General features: G+C 42.1%; 1 protein-coding gene across 4 annotated transcripts in view; it reads left to right on the top strand.

Moving 5' to 3' along the window:
* The window catches only part of thada (THADA armadillo repeat containing), a 122,491-nt gene that overhangs the window by 30,149 nt on the left and 66,778 nt on the right, over positions 1–25,564 (top strand). For all 4 annotated transcript variants that reach the window (XR_014877744.1, XM_085183497.1, XM_085183498.1 and 1 more), the window contains 5 exons: positions 1,098–1,220; positions 1,395–1,517; positions 1,701–1,792; positions 10,121–10,210; positions 16,897–17,028. Coding sequence is in view for 3 of the 4 variants with exons in the window: in XM_085183497.1 (XP_085039623.1) it covers positions 1,098–1,220; positions 1,395–1,517; positions 1,701–1,792; positions 10,121–10,210; positions 16,897–17,028 (560 nt within the window). In the remaining variant the exon portion in view is untranslated. The remainder of the gene's footprint in view (positions 1–1,097; positions 1,221–1,394; positions 1,518–1,700; positions 1,793–10,120; positions 10,211–16,896; positions 17,029–25,564) is intronic.

Below are 25,564 nucleotides of genomic sequence, written 5' to 3'. Positions count from 1 at the left end.
TGCTTCACATTAGTCTTAAATTAATTTCAGTGTTTCAAAAGTCTTAAAATTGACTTTTAAGGGCTCTGATGTCTTCATGATCCTGTTTCTTTTCTTTTTGTTTCTTAAGACTTTCTAAGCATTATCTGTGATGAATAGTAACATAACAGAAGAGCTTTAACAGGACAGAGCCTGACAAGTAGGCTGGGTGATTAAAACTGAGGATGAAGAGAGACGGAGAAGATAAGATGATGGTGAATGAAGCAGAGGAAGTCTGAGAAGAAGAAGTTGCCACTTTGGCAGAACTCCAGACCACATTCCTAGACAGACATGGAGTCAGATCCGGGAAGGCTGGCTCATGCTGGTCCTGACTAGTTCATAGGAACCAGGCTAGCCCTCCTTTTCCTCTTGGCTTCCTCTGCTTCTAACCTCAGAGTTCATAAGAGCCAGATATGCCCCACCCCCACCCTTTCCATCTTATCCTTCAAGGTCTAAGTCTTTACCATAAGCCAGGTAGGTCAGACACATCTGGCTCACATCAGCTCCAGCAGAGATGACTGTGCCGTCACCTCCACACACACTCCCACATTCCCATCTCCCACTCCGAGCTCATACAAATGATCTTGTTCAGTCAGCCTGTCAGAACAGACTAACTTATGGGATTTTATGAATGTATTTTTTGTTATTACCATATAAATGTGGCTCAGTTTAGCGGGCCACGATAAAACCGTGAAGCATAGACTATTTAATAGACAGATGCAGTAGCTGCAAAGGCGCTATTTGCGGTGTACCAGCACTCCCACAGGATATCACACCTGATGTCATCATGTGATTGGTTCTTGAAAAGGCTCATCAGTAAAAACAGAAATTATGGGCGAGGTCTTTAAAATAGGATATGTCTGTTGTTTTATTCTTGAACTAAAATGGCTTTGCAAGCCTCACAGTTCAAAAATAATCCTTATTTATCTCATACGAGGTCTTTGTAGCCCCTCGGTTCATCCTCAGTTGGAAATAAAGCAGTTTTAGCTCCCTGTAAGTCTTCTGATTGGCTGCCCCTCACAAACAAAAGATGGGAACAGTAGCATTATCTGTTTTTTTTTTTTTCTCCCCTTACCCAGGCTCTGCTCTCCTCTGAGCCCAAGTCGTCCAGCTGCAGCCTGTTGAAGATGACCATGAGAGAGCTGATCGCTTTGGCCATGCCTTCTGCTGACAAGACCACTGACACCTCCACCGTGCCTCAGGTTTCGCCACCTAGCAGCTTCATTAATCATAATTCTAGTCAGATCTAGCCTCACAGATCAGGAAGTGAGATTTCCTGAACACAATTATTTGTAAAAGCACAAAGGGTCATTTTTATAATCGCCTTAATGTTTCTGACACTGTATTCAAGGTTGAATTTTATCTGTGGCTCACAGGTCCATGCTCTGAACATCCTCAGAGCTCTGTACAGGGACACTCGTCTGGGGGAAAACATTGTTCCTTTCGTCTCAGAAGGGATGCAGGCTGCAGTGCTGGGCTTCACCTCTCCTGTCTGGGCAGTGAGTCTTTACTTCCTGTTTTTTTTACCTCCATTTATTGTAATCTGAACATCACAACAAACCAACGTTTGGAGTGCATAGTTGATCGGCGGTTACTCACTTAACCCATGGTGATAATTAGCTTTTATATTTTCTCTCTCTTCGTATTCCAATTTCTTAACGTCCATTTGTTTTGTTTCCCAGGTGAGGAACTCCTCTACTCTTCTTTTCAGCACTCTGATCACAAGGATTTTTGGCGTGAAGAAAGGGAAGGACGAACACTCGAAAAAGAACAGGTTTGCCTCTCTTGAACTCACCTACCCCGTTCAAGTTTCAAGATGTGTGCATCAGTGCGTATAAGGTCAAGAAAGTCACAAATGCTAGTTTAAAAAAGCTCTTACCAGCATAGAAATGTAGCTCTTGTTTAATAGTGAGCATTATTTGCCTTAAAACAAACAAACAAACAAAAAAATCACATAATTCAACAGACATAAAATGAGAAATCTAAATCAAAATTTGCAGTTCATTGAATGTAATTAATCCATATTTGTACTACAACAACAGCAACAATCAAACACTCATTACATGTTCTTAAAGCCGAGATAATAAAAAGGCCCAGTTAAACACTGGTTATGTCACCATATAACCACAAAGGGGTGCTGTTGTAACACCACCCAGGCTGAAGGGCAGTTTTTCACTCTGCTCAGGCTTCCTGACTGCAGGATGCAGGTTTTCCTCTGTTCCTGGAATATCAACAAGGAAATGACATGGGAAGCACAGAATAGAGGAAGTCTTGCTTGGAAATTTAATCTGCAACTAAATTACTGTTACTGATATAATATGAAAAGTAATTGAGTCTTCCCAGATGAGGTTAACAACATAACAAAGGTACTTTTTGCACCTTGGGTTGCTTTTATGTTTCTTACATAGAGAACCGAGTGGCTGATGATTAAAAACGGAGAGAATGGAATCACTAAATCTGAAACTTGTTTATTAAAAATTTAAGAGCTCGATCACATTTTTTCTCTCAGCACCAGCCAGTGTTGGCAGGAGTTTGTTTTCCTGAGTGTTCCAGCTGGAGGTTTTTTTTTTTAAATCAAAAGACAGTTCTTCCTCTCCACTGTCACCAAGTGCTGATCATGTCTGTTTTTTCTTTAATATTGTAGGATCTAACTTTTAAACCCATTTTTTGTTGTGAATTGCTCTAGAATAAATAAAACTAAGCAGAGCTGAAATAAATCCTGGTTTCAGACCCGGCGTTTAAGAAGACTTTGTCTTTAAAAGCAGTAAGACGGTAATGTTTAGACTAGCAGTCCCAACAGCGCAGGTGATGAAGAGCTGTCAGATGCTGAGTATTGGATACGATGATATGTGCTGATCTACAACCGTCACCCAGAATGGGTTTTGGCTTGTGTAAATGACAAATGTATCTGTTCGTTATTTTAGCTGGAAGGTTATCAGCTCTGCTGTCAGAGATTGTTTGAAAGATTGTGGATTGTTCCTGAGGTTTCAGAAAGAGTCTTAAATTCAAAAGCCTTGTCAAACCACCATCCAAGTGTTTGGAAACCTTGAAATTAAAAATTATAGCCTGTGCTTATCGAGTGTTTGTTTTATAATCTGTTGTTTGTAACTCGAGCGCAGAATAACTGGATAGTTGGTTTGTGATCTTCCATTTTGTCTCTGACTCTCACAGCGCGCACAGATACCTGCTAATAAGTGCTGCGTAACACAAACCTCTGAGGTTGTCCTGTACAGCTTGAACTGTCGCGCAGATGGCCTCCCTCTAGAATACTTTTGTGTTCAGAGGAGTTCGTGAGGAGCTCTCTGGTTGCTCAGATCGTGGATGTGCTGCACACTCATGACCTTTGATCGCAAGGCAGTTGAACAGGTTGCCTGATAGGAGGCACAACTCGAGGGGACTCGACTCCACTGGCTGCCAGCTCGATGTATTGCTGTAAAGCTGTACGGCCGCAGAATATCTGGCTGGTGTGAAGGTTGGTTTTCAACCTTTTCAGTGGTAATTACGGGGTGAAAGCTGATAAGACCACTCACTAATGATGGGAGCACTGTTAGGCTCTCTGCATCCCAGCTCCCACTTTGTTCTTTATGTGCTTTGTTTTTGTGAATAAAAACATTGTATAAAATCAGCCTGTCAGCACAAGAATATTAGCATGCTGTCAGAACCACAGAGCTGTTGGCCCGACTGCAGATTCTGCGTCTTGTTAAGCGTTACTTCACAGCCCTTGCCCTAACCCTGCAGAGTGGCCTTGCACAACTTGTAACCATAATATATAAATCCCTCACATGACTGATAGCTTATTTTCCTCCGGTGAAACTGATACAGTGATCCGTCTAATATTCCGAGCACATTAAAACAAACATGGTAATAATGTGCATGTACTGTTTGGCTGCCTGTGTGACACTTATGTTCAGGGTCTATATTCAGCTCAGAAGAGATTTGTTACTGCGTGTATAATCTGGGGTAAAGTTTCCCAGGGTTTTGGGTCGTGCTCAGTCTGGTTCCCTGTGCTGTGTTTCTACTGTCTGCCTTACTGAAGCCCGCTGAACGTTAACCAAGCCAACAATGCTGCACTTTATCTTGTCTGCTTTTACTTGTGTTTTCAGTCTGTTGTCGAGCCCTCTGCATAGCTCTCTGTTAGTCACTTCCTCCTTATCTGTTTATTCTCGTTATTAATGCAGGGAGTTATTTTTATGTGCCTGTGGGAGTGTGAGCGTGCTGGTGCTGGTGATGGTGAAGAGAATTAGCTTTTGAACCCTGAATCTTTCATTTGACTTTAAGAGGTACATGTTTGTGTTTTAGCGTTCTTGGTCTCTGATTATTTTTCTCTTCTTGCAGCATGTTAGTCATAATACGCACGGGTCACACTGGATGGAGCTGTGCGTGCGAGCACCAGAAAGCTGCGTCTCATTTATAATTGTGTCTCTGAGAATTTGAGTGTTTTCCAAAGTCTGGTCTGTGTTATTACCGTGATTTTATGGTTGTGAAGTGTGGCAGCAGAAAATGTATTGTGACAGCTTGTCCAGTCTAATATTCGGATGTGTGTGTGTGTGTGTTTCTTGGTCGACTGAAGCCGGAGGATAAACGCATCTCTCTTTCTCACACAAAACAGTTTATTTGTATCATTATGTGTATTTGTGTGTTTAAAAGGGCTGAGTATTTCGGGGTGTGTGGGAATTTCAGCTGTGTATTTTCCGAAGTTGCTCACATTCAGGCGCGTCGTTTGCTTGCCGATCGCCGTTGCACTAAGCTCCAGACTCTGGGCCCTCTCGCCTCTCACTGACCGCACAGTGATGCTGATCCGATACAGTTTGTTGAGATAAACGTGAGCATAAACAAAACTGACAGAGCAAAGATTGCACTCTGCACTCCAAGCAACAAAAAAACCTACCAGTTGTAACAAGCTCTGGAATAGCAGTGGAAAAAGGAACCTGTGTGCTAACCCGTGTGTTAAGATACTGGGAATGCTCTGGGATCAAGACAAGTGTCAGGTTTTTTCTCACTTTAAACTTCAGCAGCACAGTTTGATTTGCTTGTGCTGTAGTATTTATATTTGATATGTTATCAGAAAAATGGGCTTAAGGATCAGTCACAAAATGCTACGACTTCCCCTAAAAAACCAAAAACCAAATCTGATCTTAAATCTGTTCATCCATCAAACTAACTCAGACCAAGCAGCAGTTTTCAAAGAGCCTGTTCTGATCTAAACTTAAGGCAGAAGTGCGATCGATCGTTTTTCTTTCTGAGGGAGAGGATTCACCACGAATGACCCCAACTGTGTTTTGTGCCACTTCGCTGCGGGAAACTTTCCTTGGAAAACTCCATTTTTGGCCCCACCTACAAATAGATTTGTTTACAAATGACCCTTCTCGGTAGATTTCATCCTTTTTTCCCCATCTGCGCTCACTGAATGCGCTGCAAATATACAAGTGCGAACGATCAGAATGGGAAGTTGTGCAGAGTTGCAAAAGGAAACTACCTATTAGGCAAGCTATATTTAAATTATGTATTTTTTTATAGGCGGATGTGTGGAGCTAGTGTGTAACCGCTGATGTATCATTGCGCAAACACTGTTGTGCTATTGTAGCTGGTCAACCTGATGATGGCTGCAGCTACGTGACAGTTATTTTAGTTCAGTGGTTCTGGCTCCTATAAATGGTCAAAAAGGTCATTCTGAGGCACCGTCTTCATCAGAATGAGAAGCAAATTTAAAATTTCACTCTAAAAGTTGTCATTGGACTGTTTCCAGTCGAAAAAGTCCAACAACTCCATCAATTGAAGCGTGTCAGGACTTCAGTCAAGGACCTAAGTGTGATCAAATTGTTGTACTGCAGGAATCATGATTCATATCTCATAGTTGATGGAACTGAAAATAAACAGTTTTTGGCCGTGAAATGTAGTGAAGAAGAATAAAAATAAAAACCTTTATTTATACAGGTAGTCACATTGAGATCCAATGTCTCATTTGCAAGAGAGACCTGTCCCAGACAAACAGATGCTATTAAAATACTTTTAGTTTATTTTCTCCGTCACCTGTTGGTGTAACAACTATGAACCCACAAACGAGACACGACCTTTTCACATACACCTCTGCGGGGCTGTACGATATGACCAAAATCTCATCTCTAGGGATGGGTACCGGTATCCGGTGCCATGATGGCACTGATTCTGACATAAACGTTAGTAACCAGACCGAAAAGCAGCGCACATTTCGGTGCTTTTTTTCGGTGCTTTTTTTTCCTGAGCTGTCACACACTTTGAATTCTAGCCAATCATTTTACGTTTCCGAGGATAGTAGGTGGGTCCAGGTACGTACGTTCTTTTAGAGCAGAGCTACAGATTAAAAATGCCCAAGGCGAAGCGGTCAAAAGTCTGGCTGTACTTCACAGCAAAATATGCAAACTCAGCAGCCTGCAACAAGTGCTTTAAGCTGATACTGTGATACTGTCAAAGGAGGTAACACCTCAAATCCGATGAAACACCTGGCGATGCATAGCCTTGTTTTTTAAAAGCCGAGAAATGCGCCGTATTTGATAGCTTGCTGCGAGACCTCACACCGAGCACATCTACTGCGGGTGGGTTACCTGTTATGGGACCCGGAGTTAGCAACATCCCCCAAAAACCCGAAGATTATAGTCCTGGCCCCTAGCCTTGCCAGTGTAGCAGAAATGATGACGGATGATGATGCTGCAGCAGCCGTTCTTCTCTGCGTGAGTAGCTTAATGTTGTTTGTGTGTAATTTACGTTGAGTAGGCTAACCACGTTATTACATTAATGCATGTAAGGTGAACTAGAAAACATCATCATAGCTACATGCAGCTGTCTTCTTGTTTGATAGCAGATACTCCCTTCACCCTAGCCAAAAAGCTAAAATGACCAAAGAAAAAGTGGAAAACAGCTAAACATGAGAGGTTTTTGGACAAATTTTGTGTTCTCCATTCTTTAAGCACTGGTTTGGGCACCATTTAAGCACCGGCACCGTTTCAAAAGTACCGGTTTGGCACAGGTATCGGATAAAACCTAAATGACACCCATCCCTACTCATATCCCGATGTGACATTTATCGTCCCAATAACATTATATATCACAAAAATGTTACATTTTTGGTGAATCTCGGGCAACTCGATTTGCGTGCAGTGTTTTCAGCTGGGCTTCGTGTACCTGAGGTCGAGTGTTACATAAGTTGAAACGGCGCAATTTTCCTTGTGAGTATTTATTACACGGCGTGCTGCGGGGAAAAGCCTGTTCTAAGGTTTATTTTTTAGCACCTGACGGCTTTTTTTAGATTCTCGTCCGTAAACACTCTGCATACTATTTCACGTGATTCAGTTTATTTTGAAAATTCTCCACAGAATCTTCAGCTTTATTGTGAAAGGTTTATGTGGAACATAAAGAAGCGGACGGCGGAGCCACAAGATGGTTTTACGACGACGAATAAAAACAGTCGCTTGCCCGTCCGTAGGTTGGTTATATTAAATATAAGAGAAAGAGAGAACTTCATCAAAACGATGAAAAAAATTAGCAGTAAATAGTTCATTTTGCGACACCATGAAACAAACGAGAGCATAATATGAAACAGACGTTTTCATATCATCATCGGATATATATCGTTATATCAAACAGCCCTACACCTCCGCCTTCCTCCTCTCTCCTTCTCTGACGCCTTCCAGGGGAAGGAGAGAAAGAAAGGACACAAACAGGCATCCCATTTGACTTGATTCAAGTCAGCATGTTTACTGGGGTGGATGTGCAGAACCATGACCGTGTGTTTTATATTAAATAAGTGTGTGTGTGTGTGTGTGTGTTTGTAGTGTAGAATCCAGTTGTGACTGAAGCACTATGTGATCTCTCCAGTCTTGTGATCGAGTGCTTGGCAGAGCAGACCTCTTCCCTTTAGGAATGACTTTATTTAGATGAGTCCAGTTAAATAAAAACTTTATTGGCCCTGAGGCTGAATGGTGGTTGTAGCAGAGAGACCGCCCGTGTTAAATATAAAGTTTGTCATTTTATTGACGTGTGTGTGAATACATAAGCAGAAACATGTGACAGCAAAAGGGGTGCAGTGGATATATGGATCCACACACAGATCAGTTTCCATTTGTAGGTGTGGGTAAGCAAACATTAAGGTTTGATTTGTTTAGATACCGAGTATTTATCCTGAGAACGTCTCCTTATCAGAGCTTCTCAGTATTTGGCAGGAGGCTCCCTCCATTACCTCCCTCCCCCCATCGCCTATGGCTCGACTTGGTACTGTTTGTCACTTTTATAGAAGGGGAGTTCCTGGTACATAGGAATTTAATCACAACTAACAGTAATTTAAGTAAATGAAGCTCAAGTTGGAGCACAATAAAACTACTAGTTTCCTTTTTTATTTGTCCTCTTGTTTAACGTTATACTTGCTTTACTTGTGAATCTCTTTGTAGCTTGAAATCCCCTTCCTGTTTTGCTTCCCAGCTGCTTCCGATCTTCGACTCTAGCTCAGTGGCGTCTGGTAAAGTACTTTTTTCCACAGGGGCTCATTTTCATTCATTTCTCTTTTTGCATAATAATTCTCCTTACAAACAAACAGCCCTTCTTTCTATGATCCTTTGCTCTACATCCAGCATTTTTCAGACTATAATATTTCAAACCTCACAGACGCAGACAAGCAATCCAAAAAGTAATAAACTTTCCAGCTTTATTCCTTCTTTCTTTTTTAGGTTTGTTACTCTAATGTTTCAGTGTCTGCTATAAAGGGTGGCCTCCACATATTTCACTTGTCAGAGTCTATTTACTCTTCAGGCAGAGCAGCAGTGTGTGAGAGCAGTCCTGTGACTGTTTAATAGCAGCCTTCTTGAGTTTTGGCTTAAGCCTGCCCCCTGCGAGTTTCAAGAGGAAGTCCTGCATTACAGCTCGGAAAAACAAGACAAAATACCCGAATTCCATTTATAGGGGTCGCAAGTTCCTCAGCCTCTGCTGCTCTGAGTTTGCATTTATTTTAATGTGCACTTTTCAAGCTTGAAATTAATCACATATATGTATGTATATTTAATTATGTATATATGTCATATATGTGATTATATTAAATAATCCAGGGGCTACCTTGTTGGTGGTGGTGTTAAAGCTGGATGCCACCTGGTGTGAAACGTGCCGTACCACAGTGTGTGACCACAAGTTCGCTAAACGTTTCTTATGACTTTTGGTTTTCCGTAGCATTAATCTTCCGTTCCACCACATCCCAAAGGTCTATTAGACAGGGCTGATTTTAAAGGGTATTTTAGTCAATTAAACTCATTGTCATGTTCAACAAGCCATTTTTTTTTTTCATGGTTTAAGCTTTGTGACTTGGCATGTTTGCTACTTGACGGGTACAGTACTCAGGTAGAGTAGACTGTGGTATTTAAATGATGTTCAGTTGGTGCTACAGCGCTCCTGGACGTACCTCCAGCCCACATCATTAAAAAAAGGCAGGGTGGATCCGTCTTTTCATGTCATTTATTCAAAATGCTGACGCTATCATCCAAATATGACGGCAGAAATCGGGGCTCATCAGACCAGCCAATGTTTTTCCATGCTTCTATTGTCATGGGAATTCTACCCTGAATTTCATGCTGTTGGCTGACAGGAGCAGTGTGGTCTTCTGCTCCTGTAGCCCATCTGCACGTGTGTTCAGAGATGGTCTTCTGCATACCCTGATTGTAACAGGTAGTTGCTTTACTGCCAGTTCTGCCAGTCCACTGACATCAACAAGGCCTTCTCACCCAGAGAACTTCTGCTCACTGGATATGTTTTGTTTTCCTCACCATTCTCTGTAAACCCCAGAGATGCTTGTGTGGGAAACTCCTCATAGATTAGCAGTTTCTGAAATACCTGCCTGCTTCTGAAAACCATGCTATGGTCATTTTGACCATGTTTACACGTCTGAATACATTGTGGTATTGCCATCTGATTGGCTAATTGGGTATCGGCATCTATGAGCGCTTAAGCAGGTGTACCTAATGAATTGGCAGATTGTATTTTATATGGAACCTTTACTATACACTTCAACGAATATATCAAAGATGCTTGTTTGTGAATCCTTATTTCTGATTGTCGTTGTAAGAGCTCTCTCTCTCTCTGCCTGCAGGATGACTGGTCGAGAGTTTTTCACCCGCTTTCCGGCTCTATACCCGTTCCTTCTGAACCAGCTGGAGGAAGCCGCAGCCACAGTGGAAAGGTAAGGTGGCGGTCTTAAATCCACACATGCACACTTGCCGTGGCTTTTTGCACATCCTTGGTCCTATTATGGGTTCACTTTGACTTGCATTTCAGCTCTACAAGGCAGCCTTTTTTGTTTGCTTAAGCTGATTAAGCAGTGGTGCTTTTGCACTGGCAGGCTTTCTGGTGGAAGAAGCAAGGATAGCGCAACTTTTCATCAGTCTGGAAGCTAGGTTTTTCTCAAAGAGCTCGGCTCTTTTTCCTCTGCATTGAATTCGCATGTGGCCTTTTTCTAAATTGCTTAGCTGACAGACAATTGTTCAAAGCACAGAGCTTTACGAGCGAATAAAACAAACGTCTTGTTGAGATTTTGCTACAGTTTTTGGAGTGGAGAGTTGGGTCCACTTGGGTTCATCGGTCTTATCTTTGTCAGCTCACTCCAGACTCCCTTTTTAAAAGCATATGAGTCATCCAACAGCTGCCCAGGCGGCCTTATCTTAATATGGATCCAATTAATTGAAAGCTCTTTCAGGCCAGCTCTTTCACAATTCCCCCCCTACTCCCCGCGACCCTTGTTAAAACATTTGCAAATTTCCCACGGAACCAGATCCCGGCTGTCTGACTTCCCACATCTCAGCGTATCGCGCCACCCAAACAGACCAACCGCACCAAACTGTAGCCATACGCTGCAGGACTGGAGGTAAGAGGGCTACTGTTAGTGGTTTTTTAAACAGACGCGAAAGAGTGTGTTTCCAAAATAGGCCAACGATATAGGAAAGATTATAGAAGCAGGATCTGGACCTGTGTAAGGCTGTATATTTGTGGATTATGTAATCCGCCCTTCCTGCAGAAATCCCTCTTATTACTAAAGCTGCGAGATGTGTAGTAATACCAAGCTGACATAGAAAACACTGGACAAGCAGAGTATGTGCTTCTTTCTGCAGTAAGCATTATTGTTGCTGATGTTGGCATGTTTCAGCCTTGATCAGCTTTGTAATCATAGTTTTTAAATAAAATTCTTGGTGGCAGTATTTAAACCTGCAAAGCTGACTCTGATTATCTTCTTTTAATACTCACTGTAGTGACTATTAAACAGTTTTCAAAGCTGTATGGATTCAAACAATTCTGAAGTCTTTTCTCCTGATAAAAGACGCTTTTCATTACTTTATGAGCTTTATTAGCTCCAAAAGCTCAGTTTCACTTGTTGATAGCAGAGCAATGCAGATGGACCAGCACATGGCATGCTCTCTACAGGCATTCAAGCCTTATTAGAGTCACCAAGTGTTTGATGCAGGCAGCTAGTGTACAGGGTGTTTCCCTGACAGCAGCTGGTTACTGTGAGAGATGACCCGTTATCACTGCCTGTACAGCTGAACAGTGATCTCTGTATAATCAAGCCCCTACACTCTGATTCTTACCTCTTAAAAATGACTCCCATCATTCTTTTAAACAGTTTTTATTTTATTGTTATATAAATATTGTTTAAGAAAGTAACCACCAGAGAGCTGCTCGTGTACATTTATCCAGTCAAACAGTAAGAAACAAACTCCATGAGCATCACATTAGGTCCTTTGCCCAAGAACGCCAAAAGTGGCAGATGAACCACTTGCACACCATCCTGTTCACAGATAGCAACAGGTTCACAACGAGCACCTGTGATACACGTGAAAGAGTTTGGAGATGCAGCGGTGAACGTTAAGTGGAGAGCTGGAAACCCAACGGCCCAGCAGTCATTCCTGTTAGATTTCAGACTTCTGATGAAGGCCACAAGCCGAAACGCTTTGGTCTATTATTAAAGTTGTTCATCTTCCCTCAAGTGTTGCTGGAGTTCCTGCTTTCTGAATTCTTTTATCCTCTCCATGCACCTTGGAAGCAGGTGAAGTTGTGCCAGAAAATGTTTTTTGCTGAGATTTCAGACTTCCACTTGAAGTCCGGCACCTGGAGAGCATGCATAGTGGGCGCATTGCAATATGAATTCTAAGTGGATGGGTCCACGCAGTCACAAAAACCAGGCAGGCACATGGAGCTCCACACAGACCCACTGATGACGAAACTGAGACCCGAGTGGACCCTAGTAGACTGCTTCAGAAAGTCGCACAGACTCCATGTGATACCCTGACTGTCTCAGATCCACTCTGAGACCTTATCCTGCTGCAGTGGGTCCTTCCTGGTGCAGGAGTGTCTGGTCCTTAGGTAATCAGACTGTGCAGACATTTTCTAGATGAGAAAGATTCACAGTTCTTATCCATCCACTGTCAGCCTCAGATATCCCTTCTCTTAAAGATCCGAGAATAGACTAAATCCTTGAAACCACGGCTTTTTGCTAACACATTACTTGCACATATATGCTTGTTTTCTTTTTCTTTTTAAACTCTGTTCATGCTTAATGTTAGCATCCAGTATTATCACAGTGTATATGTGATGGGACAAAAAAACAACTGCTGTTCTTTAAGGCTTCTCCTTCCTTCAGTGTCTGCAAACCGAATCTCGGCTCAGAGTCACAGATTATATATCAGATTCACACAGGCCTCGAGACCAGTTGGCAACTTCTTGGCAACCACCGGTTGTTGGGGAAGAAATGCAGATTCGTTGACACCAAGCAACCACCAGCTACCTAGCAAATGAAAATGTAAATTTCAGTCGTTTAGCGGGGTCTCGATGTTTGTGTGACCGGGGCTTCAGGTGAGCACGTTTCTTGACTTATTTAATAGATTTTATTTATTTCACTTGTTTTATTCCTTAAATGAAAGGAAGCAAGGTAAAAAAAAAAACAACTAAAAATCAGCTTCATCACACGCCACGGGGGAAGAAAACTGTCCAGACCAAAATAATCAGATTTATTTATTTATGTGTTCTGCCAGTGCCTTTCTTATTTTGATTCCTGATTATTAAATGGAGGGTTTTGAATGACCTGTGAGTACATTTTGCGTAGCATTTGTTTCTGGTATCCTCTGTTTTACCTCCTATAGTACTTCCTATAGTCCTCCTGTCACACAGTGTCTGCTTGTATATGCACTCACTCTAAACACTCTAAATTTAATTTTGAAAAGACTATCTCGGAGGGGCCTAAGCATGCTCTCATATATGCTCCAAGACCGACTTGTTGTTTCAGATTTCAAATTTTATTATCTCTGCGTAGCAAAGCAGATTTATCTGCAAAAGTATTTCAGGTCACCGCCCGCATTTTTAATCCGCTCTGATTTGTAGCAGCGCTTCATCTTATCTGCCTCTTTCTGCACGTCCAAAGAAAACAGTTTTCGGATCATATTCCAAGTCATTTTCTAAACACAGTGGATGATTTATTTGTCTACCAGTGGAATAAATCAGAGCTGCAGCTTGACTTTACTTTAGAGCTTCTTTGGTGTCTCTTTGCTACTGTGTCCCCTTCACTCCTTTCTAAATGAAGAATTCATATACTTAAGGTCAGCGCTCTGTTTCCACTCTCTTTCTAAACGAGAGAAATAAAAATAGGCTGTTTCATCAAACACCCGGCTGTTGAAGATGATTGAGGAGTTTGGGTTAGAGAAAGCAAACATTCACAGAAGGATCTGACAGCATTAAATGCCACAGAGTCGCTTTTTTATCCTGTCAAATGTTTCTGCCTTCAGCTGCATCCCAACAAGGCCTTGTATGCCCCCTCTCCACCACCAGCCCTTGTTTCTGTGACATCACATCCTGTCCCGCTGTGCTTGACTGAACTGTGACATTAAACACATTAGACCAGTTACTAATTGGGCCGCTATTACATTTCCCATCTTGCCGATCTGCGGCAGTCCCAGTGGACGGTTCTCTGTGAGTGTTTTGTTTAACGAAGTAATGAAAAGCATACGATGTTTTCTCGGGGAAGGAGCGAGAGGGAAGGTCTCCATTCTGAGATCCTCATGACTAATGACAGGGCCCAAAGGATGTTCTGCTCTCCTGATACACACACTGTCACATTAGCAGACCTTCACAAAGTTCAGCGTCAAGCTGAAACACTGTTTCCTCCTCATGTTTCTATATTCAAGACAGGAAAAACTAAAGCTCGTGAAGGCAAAGCGCGGCTGCACTTTGTTGTTGACACTACATAAGGTTCATTTTATTTTGCTCTTTGAGTCCTTGTTTCTTTCCCCGTCTCTGTTTTCCTCCCTGCTTCCTTTGCTGCAGTGTGTCAGAGTGAAACTGTGAAACCGCTGGCAGAGAGACACTTTTCCATTCTGACTCAGCTGGCAGTGATGAGAGTTAGATGGAGGAGAAGAGGGAGGTGAAAAGCTCGGTTCAAGGACTGATGAGGACATGACTGTTTGAGAGCGTGGGTGGTTTTTAGACATGCAGAGTCTATTAAAAAGCAAGAGGAATTTAGGCCAGTTAAAATTTGCACGGTAACTTTGGTTATTTGTGCTTTTCAGGTGACTTTTCACTGTTTGATCCTGTGAGCGCCACACCAGACTGTTTATTTCTCACCACTAATGATGAATTCCAGGAGCTAAAAAGAGCTTTTCCTCGATTTCCTGTCACGTGAACACTACACCAATTTTAACGTTTTAACTACTAGTGCTATGCTAACAAGTGCTGTTCGTTAGCTCGGTCTTTCTGTGCTAAGCTTAGCTAATCGTCTGCTGCTTTAGCTTCATAGTCAGCCGATAGTAGTGATCTGCGATACCACTGATTTCCTTTCCGATCCGATACCAAGTAATATTCAGGGTGGTATCGAGGTACTGATCCGATACAGATACTTTGTGCAAAAACGTATTTTATTTATTGTATCTCAAATTATAGCATCATAATGATTACAGGACATCAGATTACTTGTTCTTATCACTTAATAATGCAGAGTTCATCATTTAGAAATAAAAAAACTGAAGTTCCTATTTGAACACCTTGGCTGCCTGCAGCACTAAAGGACTCCGTGAGAGACGTCTGTCTCGCCCTAGCAGCACCTGTCCCTGTCCTCCTCTTCAGTTCGCCTCAACATACGCTCGTCATATTCTGTGATATGATTTACTCTGAGGCGTTTGACAAGGTTAGTGGTGTATCCACAACCATACAAGCCAACCCTCCAGATTTTTCCGGGACAATACCAAATTTCAGTGCCCGTCCCGAAAATCTCCCAGAGCCACGGTTCTCCCGAATTTCTCCCGATTTTCCACCGGGACAACAAAATTGAAAAACCATATCGCAGAATTCATAGCGCGGCCCAGCCAATTCCAGTTTCCAACAATGGCGGCAGCGACTTAGTTTTAATATTATTCTTATTTCTCTTTGTGTCGCAAAAAACCTTTTAACATATTTTCAGGTGAGAAAGTAGCTGTGTAAACTTCAAATATCTGAGCCGACCGACACATCGTTTTCAAACCCCCGCGGTCTTTCACTACTCGGGTTAAACATGATATATAAGTCACTTTGATAACTTAAAAATGTTATTGTTTGGCTTTTTCAGTGTTTTTTATGTGTTCGTGAGTAAGTCGGTTTGGCTGAGATTAAAGTTATTAGATTAGATTAAATTAAATTAAACTTTATTAATCCCTCGGGAGGGTTCCTCCGGGGTTTTCACACAGCTGAATAAACGTCACACAGAAAACTAATTAAACAAAGTGTGAGACGGTCGAGAGTTTACGCCAGTGCCCGGTTATATTTTAGATAGCAAGGAGCAGACGGCCGAGTTTCACTCCACCGAGGGAGCTCATGACGTACTAGCCGGCTTTCTTTAGACCGCGAAGGCTGGGTCCTCAAGTGGAAGCAGCCTCTGAATTTGGACATCCCTGCTGTTTCCGGGCCGGCCAATAATAACGGTGACATTTAACATATTTTATCCGATAAATAAACCCTGTAAAATGTTTTTTATCACCCCCCCCCCCCCCCCCCCCCCCCCACCCCCCCCCCCAACAGCCCTTTTGAATGTCTCCCTAGTATGGCCACAACACCTCACTTTTTTGCCACATGTATTGCAAACCACGTCTCAGCTGTTTGTGGAGGTAAAATACATCCACACAATTACGCTCAGCCATTGTTGTGAGTGCGCACGCCAAGGGGCTGCAAGACATTTATACAGACGTATTTCGCACATGACTATGGAAGGCGGAAGAAGAAGTAGTTCCTTTGAATGTAGACACTCCGAATGTTATAGTTTCTTTCCACTGTGTTCCTGTTAATGATAAACTACAAATTTACTCTAAATTACTAAAATATCGATATTTTAATGTGAGAATCGATTCTAGAACATAAATGATTGGTATCGGAGGAATCGATATTTCAGGATCGATCCGCACATCACTAGCCGATAGACAAGAGGATATTCTCATTTAACTATTAACTCTTAGCAAAGGGCAAAAAAAGTAAAGAAAGAATTACTGTGCAGTTCTGCCATAGAGTCTCCTGAAGTTCAACTTCATAGAGTTTGACTGCATGTTAGCATAAGCCCCACATTTATCTATGGGCTGTTAACAACCCTTCACCGGAGAAGTGAAGGTTAGTCCTAGAGCCCACATTTCAGGCCCTTTCCTTTGCTAACAACTTATTTTATGTGTACAGAGTCCCTCATGATCATGTCCGAAGAAGATTAACCAAAATAGCGTTCAGTTTATCAGTTCTCTGCCATTACAGCGACAACAGGAGTGTCGCCTTGAAGTATCCATTCATTTAACGGCTTTACCATTGATGATTTATGACTTTTACTTTCTAGATAACGTTAATTGTGTGCATCTTTGTGTTTGTGTACATGTTCAGTAACAGCGGTCAGGTGAAGCTGCACCCCAGTCTCTTCTTGCTGCTGCTGGTTCTCAGTCGGCTCTACCCTTCTCCCATGGATGGATCTTCTTCTCCTTTGGGGCTCGCACCTTTCATGCCCTTCATCATGAGGTAGGTGATCTACGCATGCATGCACAGGTACAGTGGAAACAGTGGAGTCACAACAAGGAGATTATTACTGATGATTTTCTACAAATGTGGGTTAGTTTCACAAACAGCGGAGTTCAGCTGCATGGACTCTACAGGTTTGCCCAAACCACAAAGATGCAAAGCAGGGGACTTAGCAGTGTCTCCAGGGAAGCAAAACGCATCCAGACCCAAATATGTTTTCTGCTGGTTTGATACACTCCAGTGGATTTCTCTCTCCTGTCTCCTTACATACAGTGAACATGTGACACGGGTGGTCAGGACTGTGGCTGCTTTCTGTGAAGTGGAGGATGTTTTAACCCACACCAAGCATTCTGACTGAGAAATGGAGATTCATCCGCTCTATTCGTCTTCTTCTTTTGATGTGGTAGTCAGTTCAGCGATGTTCTAATGATGTTTTTATGTATGCACTCAATGTTGGGCGATTGGATGAATATATCAGCTATCGTCGATCGTTTTTACAAGGGTGATTTATTTATTTGCCCATGAGTAAGTTTGCTAATAATGATGGAGCTAATAGAGGCAGTCAACAGAAGGGAAAAAAAATAGTAGCGCTGTTAAAACAGCACCCTCGTTCATCTGCGAGCACATGCACCCTCCTCAGAGTGCGCCCAAATGCTTGTTGATGGAGCTGCAGAAGCTGGTGATAGCCTTGCATACTCACCCGGATGGTGGACACGTGCATGCTCATGCAAGTTAGTCGTGTTTGAGTACTTTGCTCGCACTATACGTCTGCACAAGTGGCACACTGCTTTGGTTACATCCTTAGGTTTCCCTCTTTCATCTGGTTTAAAGCCAACTGTCAGCGTTAACATGCTGTCATGACGACTAACGCGATAAACAATTAATTAGGGGATTTGTTCGTCCATGTTTGGACTTCTTCTGTGTTGTAAATGCGCAAATCAGTCTGTGCATGATTACATTGCTTCGGTCATCCTGCGCATGCACGAATATATCGCCCATCGACGATTATTGGACTGACAATTGTCCGTTGGAAAATCTTTACATATCGCCCAACCTTAATTCCCAGTCAGAGCTGTTTTTGACATTGCAAAATTCCAGATATCAGTTATGCCATTAATAGAGAAAAGCACAGGTTTTAGGGAAGGCTGTGCTTTTGCCTCAGAGGAAATATTTGTTCATACGCTGACCTTTCATTATTAGAAACTTTGGCCGTGCTGGATTGGCATACACGTGACTTTTATTTCATGACTGTCGTCCCTGCGTTGTGATGTTGCCTTGGAAACATCTGTCAAACTGATTCTGTCACTATTCATCCCTCCACTCATAACAGTGGACTTGAATGAGCATTTCTCCCACCCTGCCTTTTCCAGTCACTTTGCCTGCTTATGTAAAGTCTGAAAGGAAAAATGTAACCAAAGGAATTCTGTCCAACCCAAGAGAGTCCCACACCTGCTCACTCAGCTGTGATAAACCTCTCAAACTAAGTTTATCTGAACTTTTCTTTCTAACTATAGAACAATTCACAATCAGCAAAGGTCTAAACATTTTGTGTGTTTGTGTGTGTGCGGGGCTTCTTTCATTTGTTTTGTTTGCGCAGGTGTTTCTGCATCTTGTGCTGTCATAATTTCATTGTTGTTTTCAGTACTGGTAGAATCCCTGTGATATAATCTAATGTTTCGCCATGGCTACAAGAGAGATTGCTTTTTGTTCGTCTGTATGATTTTGTGTCTTTCCACACTAAGACAAAACACCCATCTAGTGTGAGCTGTTCCTGCAGCGAGCAGCGCATGTGTGTGTTGTCTTGCGTTGCAGCTCGTCTGGATCCACTCGCTGTTTACTGGAGAGTGAACCTCTCAGGCGAGTAGGAAACTTTAGTCACAACTTCATTTTGTTACATTCCTCTAATGGAGAAATGTACAAATATTATTGGAACATGTTCTTATGCTGCACCTGCAAATAAGAACCGTAAGCTTCAACCTTGTGTGTCCACAAGATTTGGCATCCCAAGAAAAAAATACCTGATCTCAGCATTTAACACGCCTACACCCTTCAACAGCACCTTGATAAGGTGTATAAAATAAAAGCAGCACAACTAAGGTGGTGGAGACTGAAGCTCATTTTTTCTGGAATGCAAGCACACAGCTGGTGATGCTTTGTGGCAAAGAAACGGTGGGTGTGAAGGCTTTTTCACTTTGTACGGAAATCACTATTGTGTTATGTGTGCAAGGCAGATCCTTCTGATTACATTTCTTTAAGCTATTCTGTCACTATAGCTATTCTGAATAGTTTATCTAATGTGTAAATTGTCCAGCCAGATGATTGATGCAGTATTTTTACAGCTGGATAGCTTGTGCATCTGACTTTGTGTGTGTGGGTGTGCGCGCGTGTTTGGGAGGATATAGGGAGTTAAGCTTTGACCTTGAGGTTGGAATGCACTACTGATGGTTTAGATAATAGTGCTTGCATGTGGGTGCTGTATGTGGGCTGGTAGGGCTGGGCCATATCATACCGTTCACAGTAATACTGGTATAATGTTGGGCAACGACAAGAAAATGAAATATCGCGATAGAATTTGGGTAAAACGCGCATGCGCAGTGCCTTTGTTTTCATACGCACATGGTGGAAAAAGCGTGCCGGCGGCGACGGAGAATGAGGAGGACAAAAGCGGATCGTTGAATGAAACGGATGAACCAGAAGTGGTTTGTAAAAATGCTGCAACTTCAGTGTGGAACTGGTTTGGCTTTCGTTCGTCAGACACACAACAAAGCACTTTTTTTCGTAGCGCATGCTAGCGGGCCGTCGTTATTACCGTGTTTTTTGGAAAATACGGCACACTTAAAATCAATCCTTTGATTTTTCAGAAAATCAACAGTGCCCCTTATAATCCCGTGTGCCTTATGTATGAATTCTGGTTGTGTTTACTGACCTCGAAACGACTTTATGTGCACGGCGCTCGAAAATCTGTCAAATGTTTTAGTACGACTTTGCTAAGCTATGAAGCCGCACCGCTTGATGGATTGTCGGAGCATTACGTAGGCAGGAGCCTCGCGGAGTGATATGTACTGTGCTTCAACATAATATTACCGTATTGTGTGTGTATAACCTCTTTTTAAGTTTTGTGGATATTATACATGGTTATGCTGAGGATATGTCGGCCAATTTCCACTGGAAATGCCTTTTGGTTAAACTGCCAGCAAGAAATTTGCACTGTTAAATTTTTATATAACTTTAATGCACATAAAAAAACAGCTGCTTGTTTAAGTGAAAATACATTGATGTTTGTTTTTTTTTGTTGCACTACTAAAGTTGTGGAGTTGAAAAGTATTTTGTCTAGTGTCAATTATATCGTCAGCTATATCGTTATTGCAAATTTTCAAATGTATATCGTGATGAATATTTTTGGTCATATCGTCCTGCTCTAGGGGCTGGCATAGTGAGGAGACATAAAACTGGTATTGTAGCATGCTTTGTGAGGAGATGTACAGTAGTTGTGGGATTTGGCTTTATTGTTAGTGCAGTGGCCTTTTTTTTGGCGGGCGGGTGTCTTTGTCTCCATGGCTACGTCTACCTTTTTTTTAATGTTTAGTTTAAGTTGCGATGCTTAAGCTTAGGGTAAGATTTTGGGGAATGAGATTTAAAATGCGTCAGTGTTTTCACAAAGCTAGTGCCCCTCACCCTACAGACTGGTTAACTGGAATATAAGAACCACTCATCCAAATACCTCAAACTAACCAGGCAGTAAATCCTCCAATTTTCAAGTAGATTGGATAAACATCTGTCAAAAATTGCCAAAAATTGTCACATTTTTAGTGAAACGGTAGAGCCGTATTGTTTGCGGTTTACTGTATAATATATTCTGGTGTTGAGCAGCTCTTTTAGTTTGTTTTTTCTTCTGATGATGCTGTCTGTGTTGAGCGCTCAGTGGATCTGCGCTCGACAGTGCAGCCTAGGCGGAATAGTTGAACGCAGATTCACTGACCGCAGGGCAAGCTAGCAAGACAGAAGCTAAGCTCGTTGCAACATGGCAAACTGAACCTCCCCCACCCTCATTCAGATGTGGCGTTTGGAACTATTTTGGTCTTCATGTGACGTATGACCCTGAAGGTAAGCGCGTCATGGACAAAAGTAAAACAGTGTGTTGGATGTGTCATGCAATGCTCAATTACATGGGTGGGAACTACTGCGTTAGCGCACTTAGCTCGTTAACGTGTTGATGCCGTCCAGCCCCATGCATGGGGCGATCCGTGGTAGCTCGTTAACGGAGATTTGCCGTGTTGTGGCGTTAACCTCATTTCAGATTAACGCTGACAGCACTAGCGGGAACACGATGAATATGACTGCACATTTACTCCGACATCATCCTAGTGCAAAGACAAGTGGAAGCAGACAAAAACAACAAGCACGCATGCTACAAACTTTACCCGAGTCATTTAGACAGCCGTTAGCACATGATTCTCCTTATGGGGACCTGATATGTTTAATATGCTGCTGAGAATATACCCCAGAAGAAGCGTATAGTATAGCTTTTATTTTGGAAAGAGCCATTTCTCTGTAATAAACTCTCTTTTCCAAAGATGAGTGATTTCTCGATCAGATAGATTTATTATTTTATTACTTTGTTGTTTCAGCAACATTAAATTTAAAAACTGTACTTTTGAGTTAAAATATATATTTATAATTTTAATAAATGACAAATTAAAAAGGCATGAACATTTTTTTTGTATCAAAAAAATATCGAACCGTGACACCAAAGTATCGAACCGAACCATGAATTTTGTGTATCGTTGCACCCCTACTGTACTTATTGCACGAAACTCTAGTGTGTGAGGGTGAAACCTCTGCCCTCTAAAACAGTCAAGTTCAACTCTGTTGTATGAGTAATGCTAATAAGGTATGTGTTTGTACATAATAGTGTAGCTCAAGGTTATAAGACATAGCAAAGTCAAAGAACAGGAAATGCAAAGCTGCTAATGCCCCAAATATTTAGTCTTTTAAAAAAATCACGTTTTCAGTTTGACATGTTGGCTCCATTAAACAGTGCTTTTAAGTTGTAGCATTTCCTGCTGGCATTGTACCCTTTATTACAGAGACAATTGTTATTGGACTACAGATATGTGTCAGAATGCTTAAACAATGTCCTGATTCAGCTATGACTACAAAAATAGTCTAACTTTCTTTTTCCCAGTTTGAAGTTTTTACCAGCAGCTCTTTAGGCACTGACGTGTTGCCTCAGGATCTTTAGAGACCTCCAAGACTATTTCACCTGCATTGGTAATCTGGTCTTGATCACATTTGGTTTTTCCACTTTCTGTACACTCTGACTGCACACTTAAGGGCTGGTTCTGTAACTGTTTCTAGTCTGATCCACACTTCCTTTTTGTTTATATAGGCGGATCACAACCACAGTTGCCTTAAGCCGATTTATACTGTAAGGTAAAGGCCATACAGTAATTTCAGCAATCGCTTGGCAAGAGTGGGAAAGAAAAACCCCCTTTTAACAGGAAGAAACCTCCAGCAGAACTATATGCGGGTAGGGGTAGCCATCTAACTCGCATCTGATAATAACCTGTTGAATAATTCATTTCACTCCATATTTAGTGACACACACAGAAAATGAAAAGTGAAGTGTGATCAGAAGCGGACTGGGTCATAAACTGGAGCCGTTACCATTTGCACCTGTAAATGTGTGACTTTGCCTTCATTGAATGCATACGTTCTTAAAAAAATAAAAAATCTGAACCTCAGTGGAATCTCGTAGTTGTGCCTTTAGAGTTCCATCTCTTGTGGGTGAAAAAGGGCTTTCGGCTGAGTCTGGCACTGTCAGAGAAGGTATGCAGCACACACATCTAGCCAAATGAAGCCCACATGTTGGAGATGTTAAATATAGCCCAGCCACAACTTCTTTGGCTCCAGCCATGTTTCTCTGCGATACCCACCTTTCCATCCCCCAACCCATCTACCCCAGGCGTGTGCAGGACGTGTCTGATGAGGCCGATGGCTGTCGCCCACCGCGTGCTCCCCGTCTCCATAAGACCTGACCCGTCACCTCCAAGGATTAAATGTTGCTTAGCTTCACCTGTTGACAGGCCAGAGCACCATACTCAAATACTGTGGTATAACTCCTTTACACCGCATAGCAATTCTTTTTTAAAATCTTCATAACCTCCCACCTCATCCTCACTAGATTTGTAACATTCCCTCGATGCCGGGCCCTCTGCAAGCGTCACACCTGCATGCGTAATGACGGAGTGAATGATGATGATGACGAGAAAATGGGGGAGGATGATGAGAAGCGGACATTTGTTATAATAATTAATGGCTTCATTCCCATCCGCGGTGTCTTTAAAACAGTTTGTCTTATCTCCTTGGAGCGCCTCTCTTTTTCTCTGTCTCTCCATCTTAACTGTAAGCCCTCAGAGTGTTGTGGTAGTGATTTATATCCCGTGATATCCAGCCCAGGCATTTCTGCTCACCCTGCGTGCACCACTCCCTTCCTTTCCTTTTTGGCCCGCACTGTCTCACATCTCATTTCTTTAGAAAGGGCACAGAAATGCCTATAAACTGACTTCAAAAGGGGCTGATATCAGTTTCTTTTTGTTTTGTTTTTTTAAGTACAATGCAATGCATTTCCCCACGATGACGAATGGTGAACAAATGCCTAGAGAAGACCAAACTTGCCATCAGTATCTGAACTATGCCAGACATAAAAAGGAAATAGTTTACTGACACATTACAGGATTACATTTCATAATGTAAACTGAAGCTGTAACCCTGTGTGCTAATCAGGCCAATCAGGCTGTGCAAAAGAGAACATGTAGGAGTTTGCGTGCTGTGTAGAGCACTGAAATTCATGCCTGAACCTTCAAACTTAAGACATGAAGGGTCATACCTGTGTTTTATTAACTGAGAAGGATCTCCTTCACCAAATAATAATAATTTGAAGGAAAGGGACAGTGTGACTGGCATCTTTCTAAAACATCATCCTCTTCCTCATCACCTCAAGCCTCGTCTTCTGAACCGAAGTCAGAGCTCTAACACTGGAAATAGTGCAACAAGATACTTGTTTATTCCTGATATTGTCACAAGTACTTAATGTCAACAGATTAGACACGAGACCGTTCCGACTCCGACAAGAACCAGCTTATCAACAACAGCTGGGTGTAAACTAACGTTCGGTTTAAGTGACCTAAAAACATTAAAACACTCACAATTTCTCTCCGATAAATAGTTTGATTGCATTTTCACATTGTATGAGAGTTTATTCACTAAGCGTCAGAGTCCAGTAATCTTAGATCTACACAGATGAACTCAGGCTAATAACATCAGCTTTAACCCTCCAGTTCCTTACTTTAGTCTTCCTGGCCTGTTTTAACAGCTCTTAAATTAACATAACAAATATTTTTCACCACCAAATTCAGTACAGTGGGTCAGTCAGTAGGTTGTAAAGTGGGTCTTTCAGGGGGCCATTCAGTCAATGGGAAGGGGGGGGGGGGGTTAGTGGATTCGCACTCATCTCCTATGGTGGTCACCTTTGACCGGGAACACCACAGATGTAACAAGGTTGATTAAAATACTCAACATTCAATGAAAGAGGCGATCATCACTTTCACATGTTCACCTGCATAGTGTGGAGGACGTCATAAGGCCTCGAGGCCATCACATGTAAAAACCAAAACAGTATTTATGAGTGTTTTAAGTTGTAAATCAGTCAGATTTGACCCAAACACGACAGGAAGGAACAGCAGTGCTGCTTACCCACAGAAAAGTTCAGGATATCTTCACCAACTCACCTCAGCATCGCTGTTATCAGTCAGAAGTGGGCTTCTCTAAATGACTGGCCCCTATTGGACACCTTTCACAAAATCTTACAGCCTCTTCAAGAGTAAATGAGCGCGGAGGGCATTGACAGCTGAGGTAAACAGTGGACTGACAGCCTTCCACAGATGGAGGGAAAACACCAGGTTAGATCTGTATCTGGTCCAAATAATAACATAAACACACTGGCCACCTGCAGACTTATGAGATGTAGTTTAAAGTTGTTTTTGATATGTCCTACAGCGGCCACCGTAGCGAGGCTTATACTGTTGAATTGGGGAGGACTAAGAAAATAGAAGTCAGTTGACTGCAATCTGCCGATAACGTGAAAATCTTACATTCTGTAACTTTCAGTGTAGTTTGATGTCCAGGTGAAAACTTATTTTAGGTTATGAGATCTTTTTGATACATTCACTGTTAACTGGATGACTTTGGGTTTTTGCCTGTGGGCAGTTTGAATATGGCTCAGTTCATACGGGCTGTTGTAATATCAAAGATCTACACAAAACGGACAGAAGCATAAATAGCAGTGCGAACATGATTATGTTTACATGATTACGTTTACATTATGCTGGCTGTCTGCCTAACCAGGCATGTACAGTTACGTGCAGCCATGATTATGCTTGTGGGGTTCATACCGGATGTTTTTTAATTTGACACACATTCTAGTGGTTTTCCACACAGCACAATAGTCAGGACAAAGAAAGGGTTTTGGTGGTGA

The sequence above is a fragment of the Neolamprologus multifasciatus genome, chromosome 13 (assembly GCF_963576455.1).
Source record: "Neolamprologus multifasciatus chromosome 13, fNeoMul1.2, whole genome shotgun sequence".
Lineage (NCBI taxonomy): Eukaryota > Metazoa > Chordata > Actinopteri > Cichliformes > Cichlidae > Neolamprologus > Neolamprologus multifasciatus.
The sequence above is the reverse complement of the archived record's forward strand: the minus strand, read 5'-3'. Positions and strand labels throughout refer to the sequence as shown.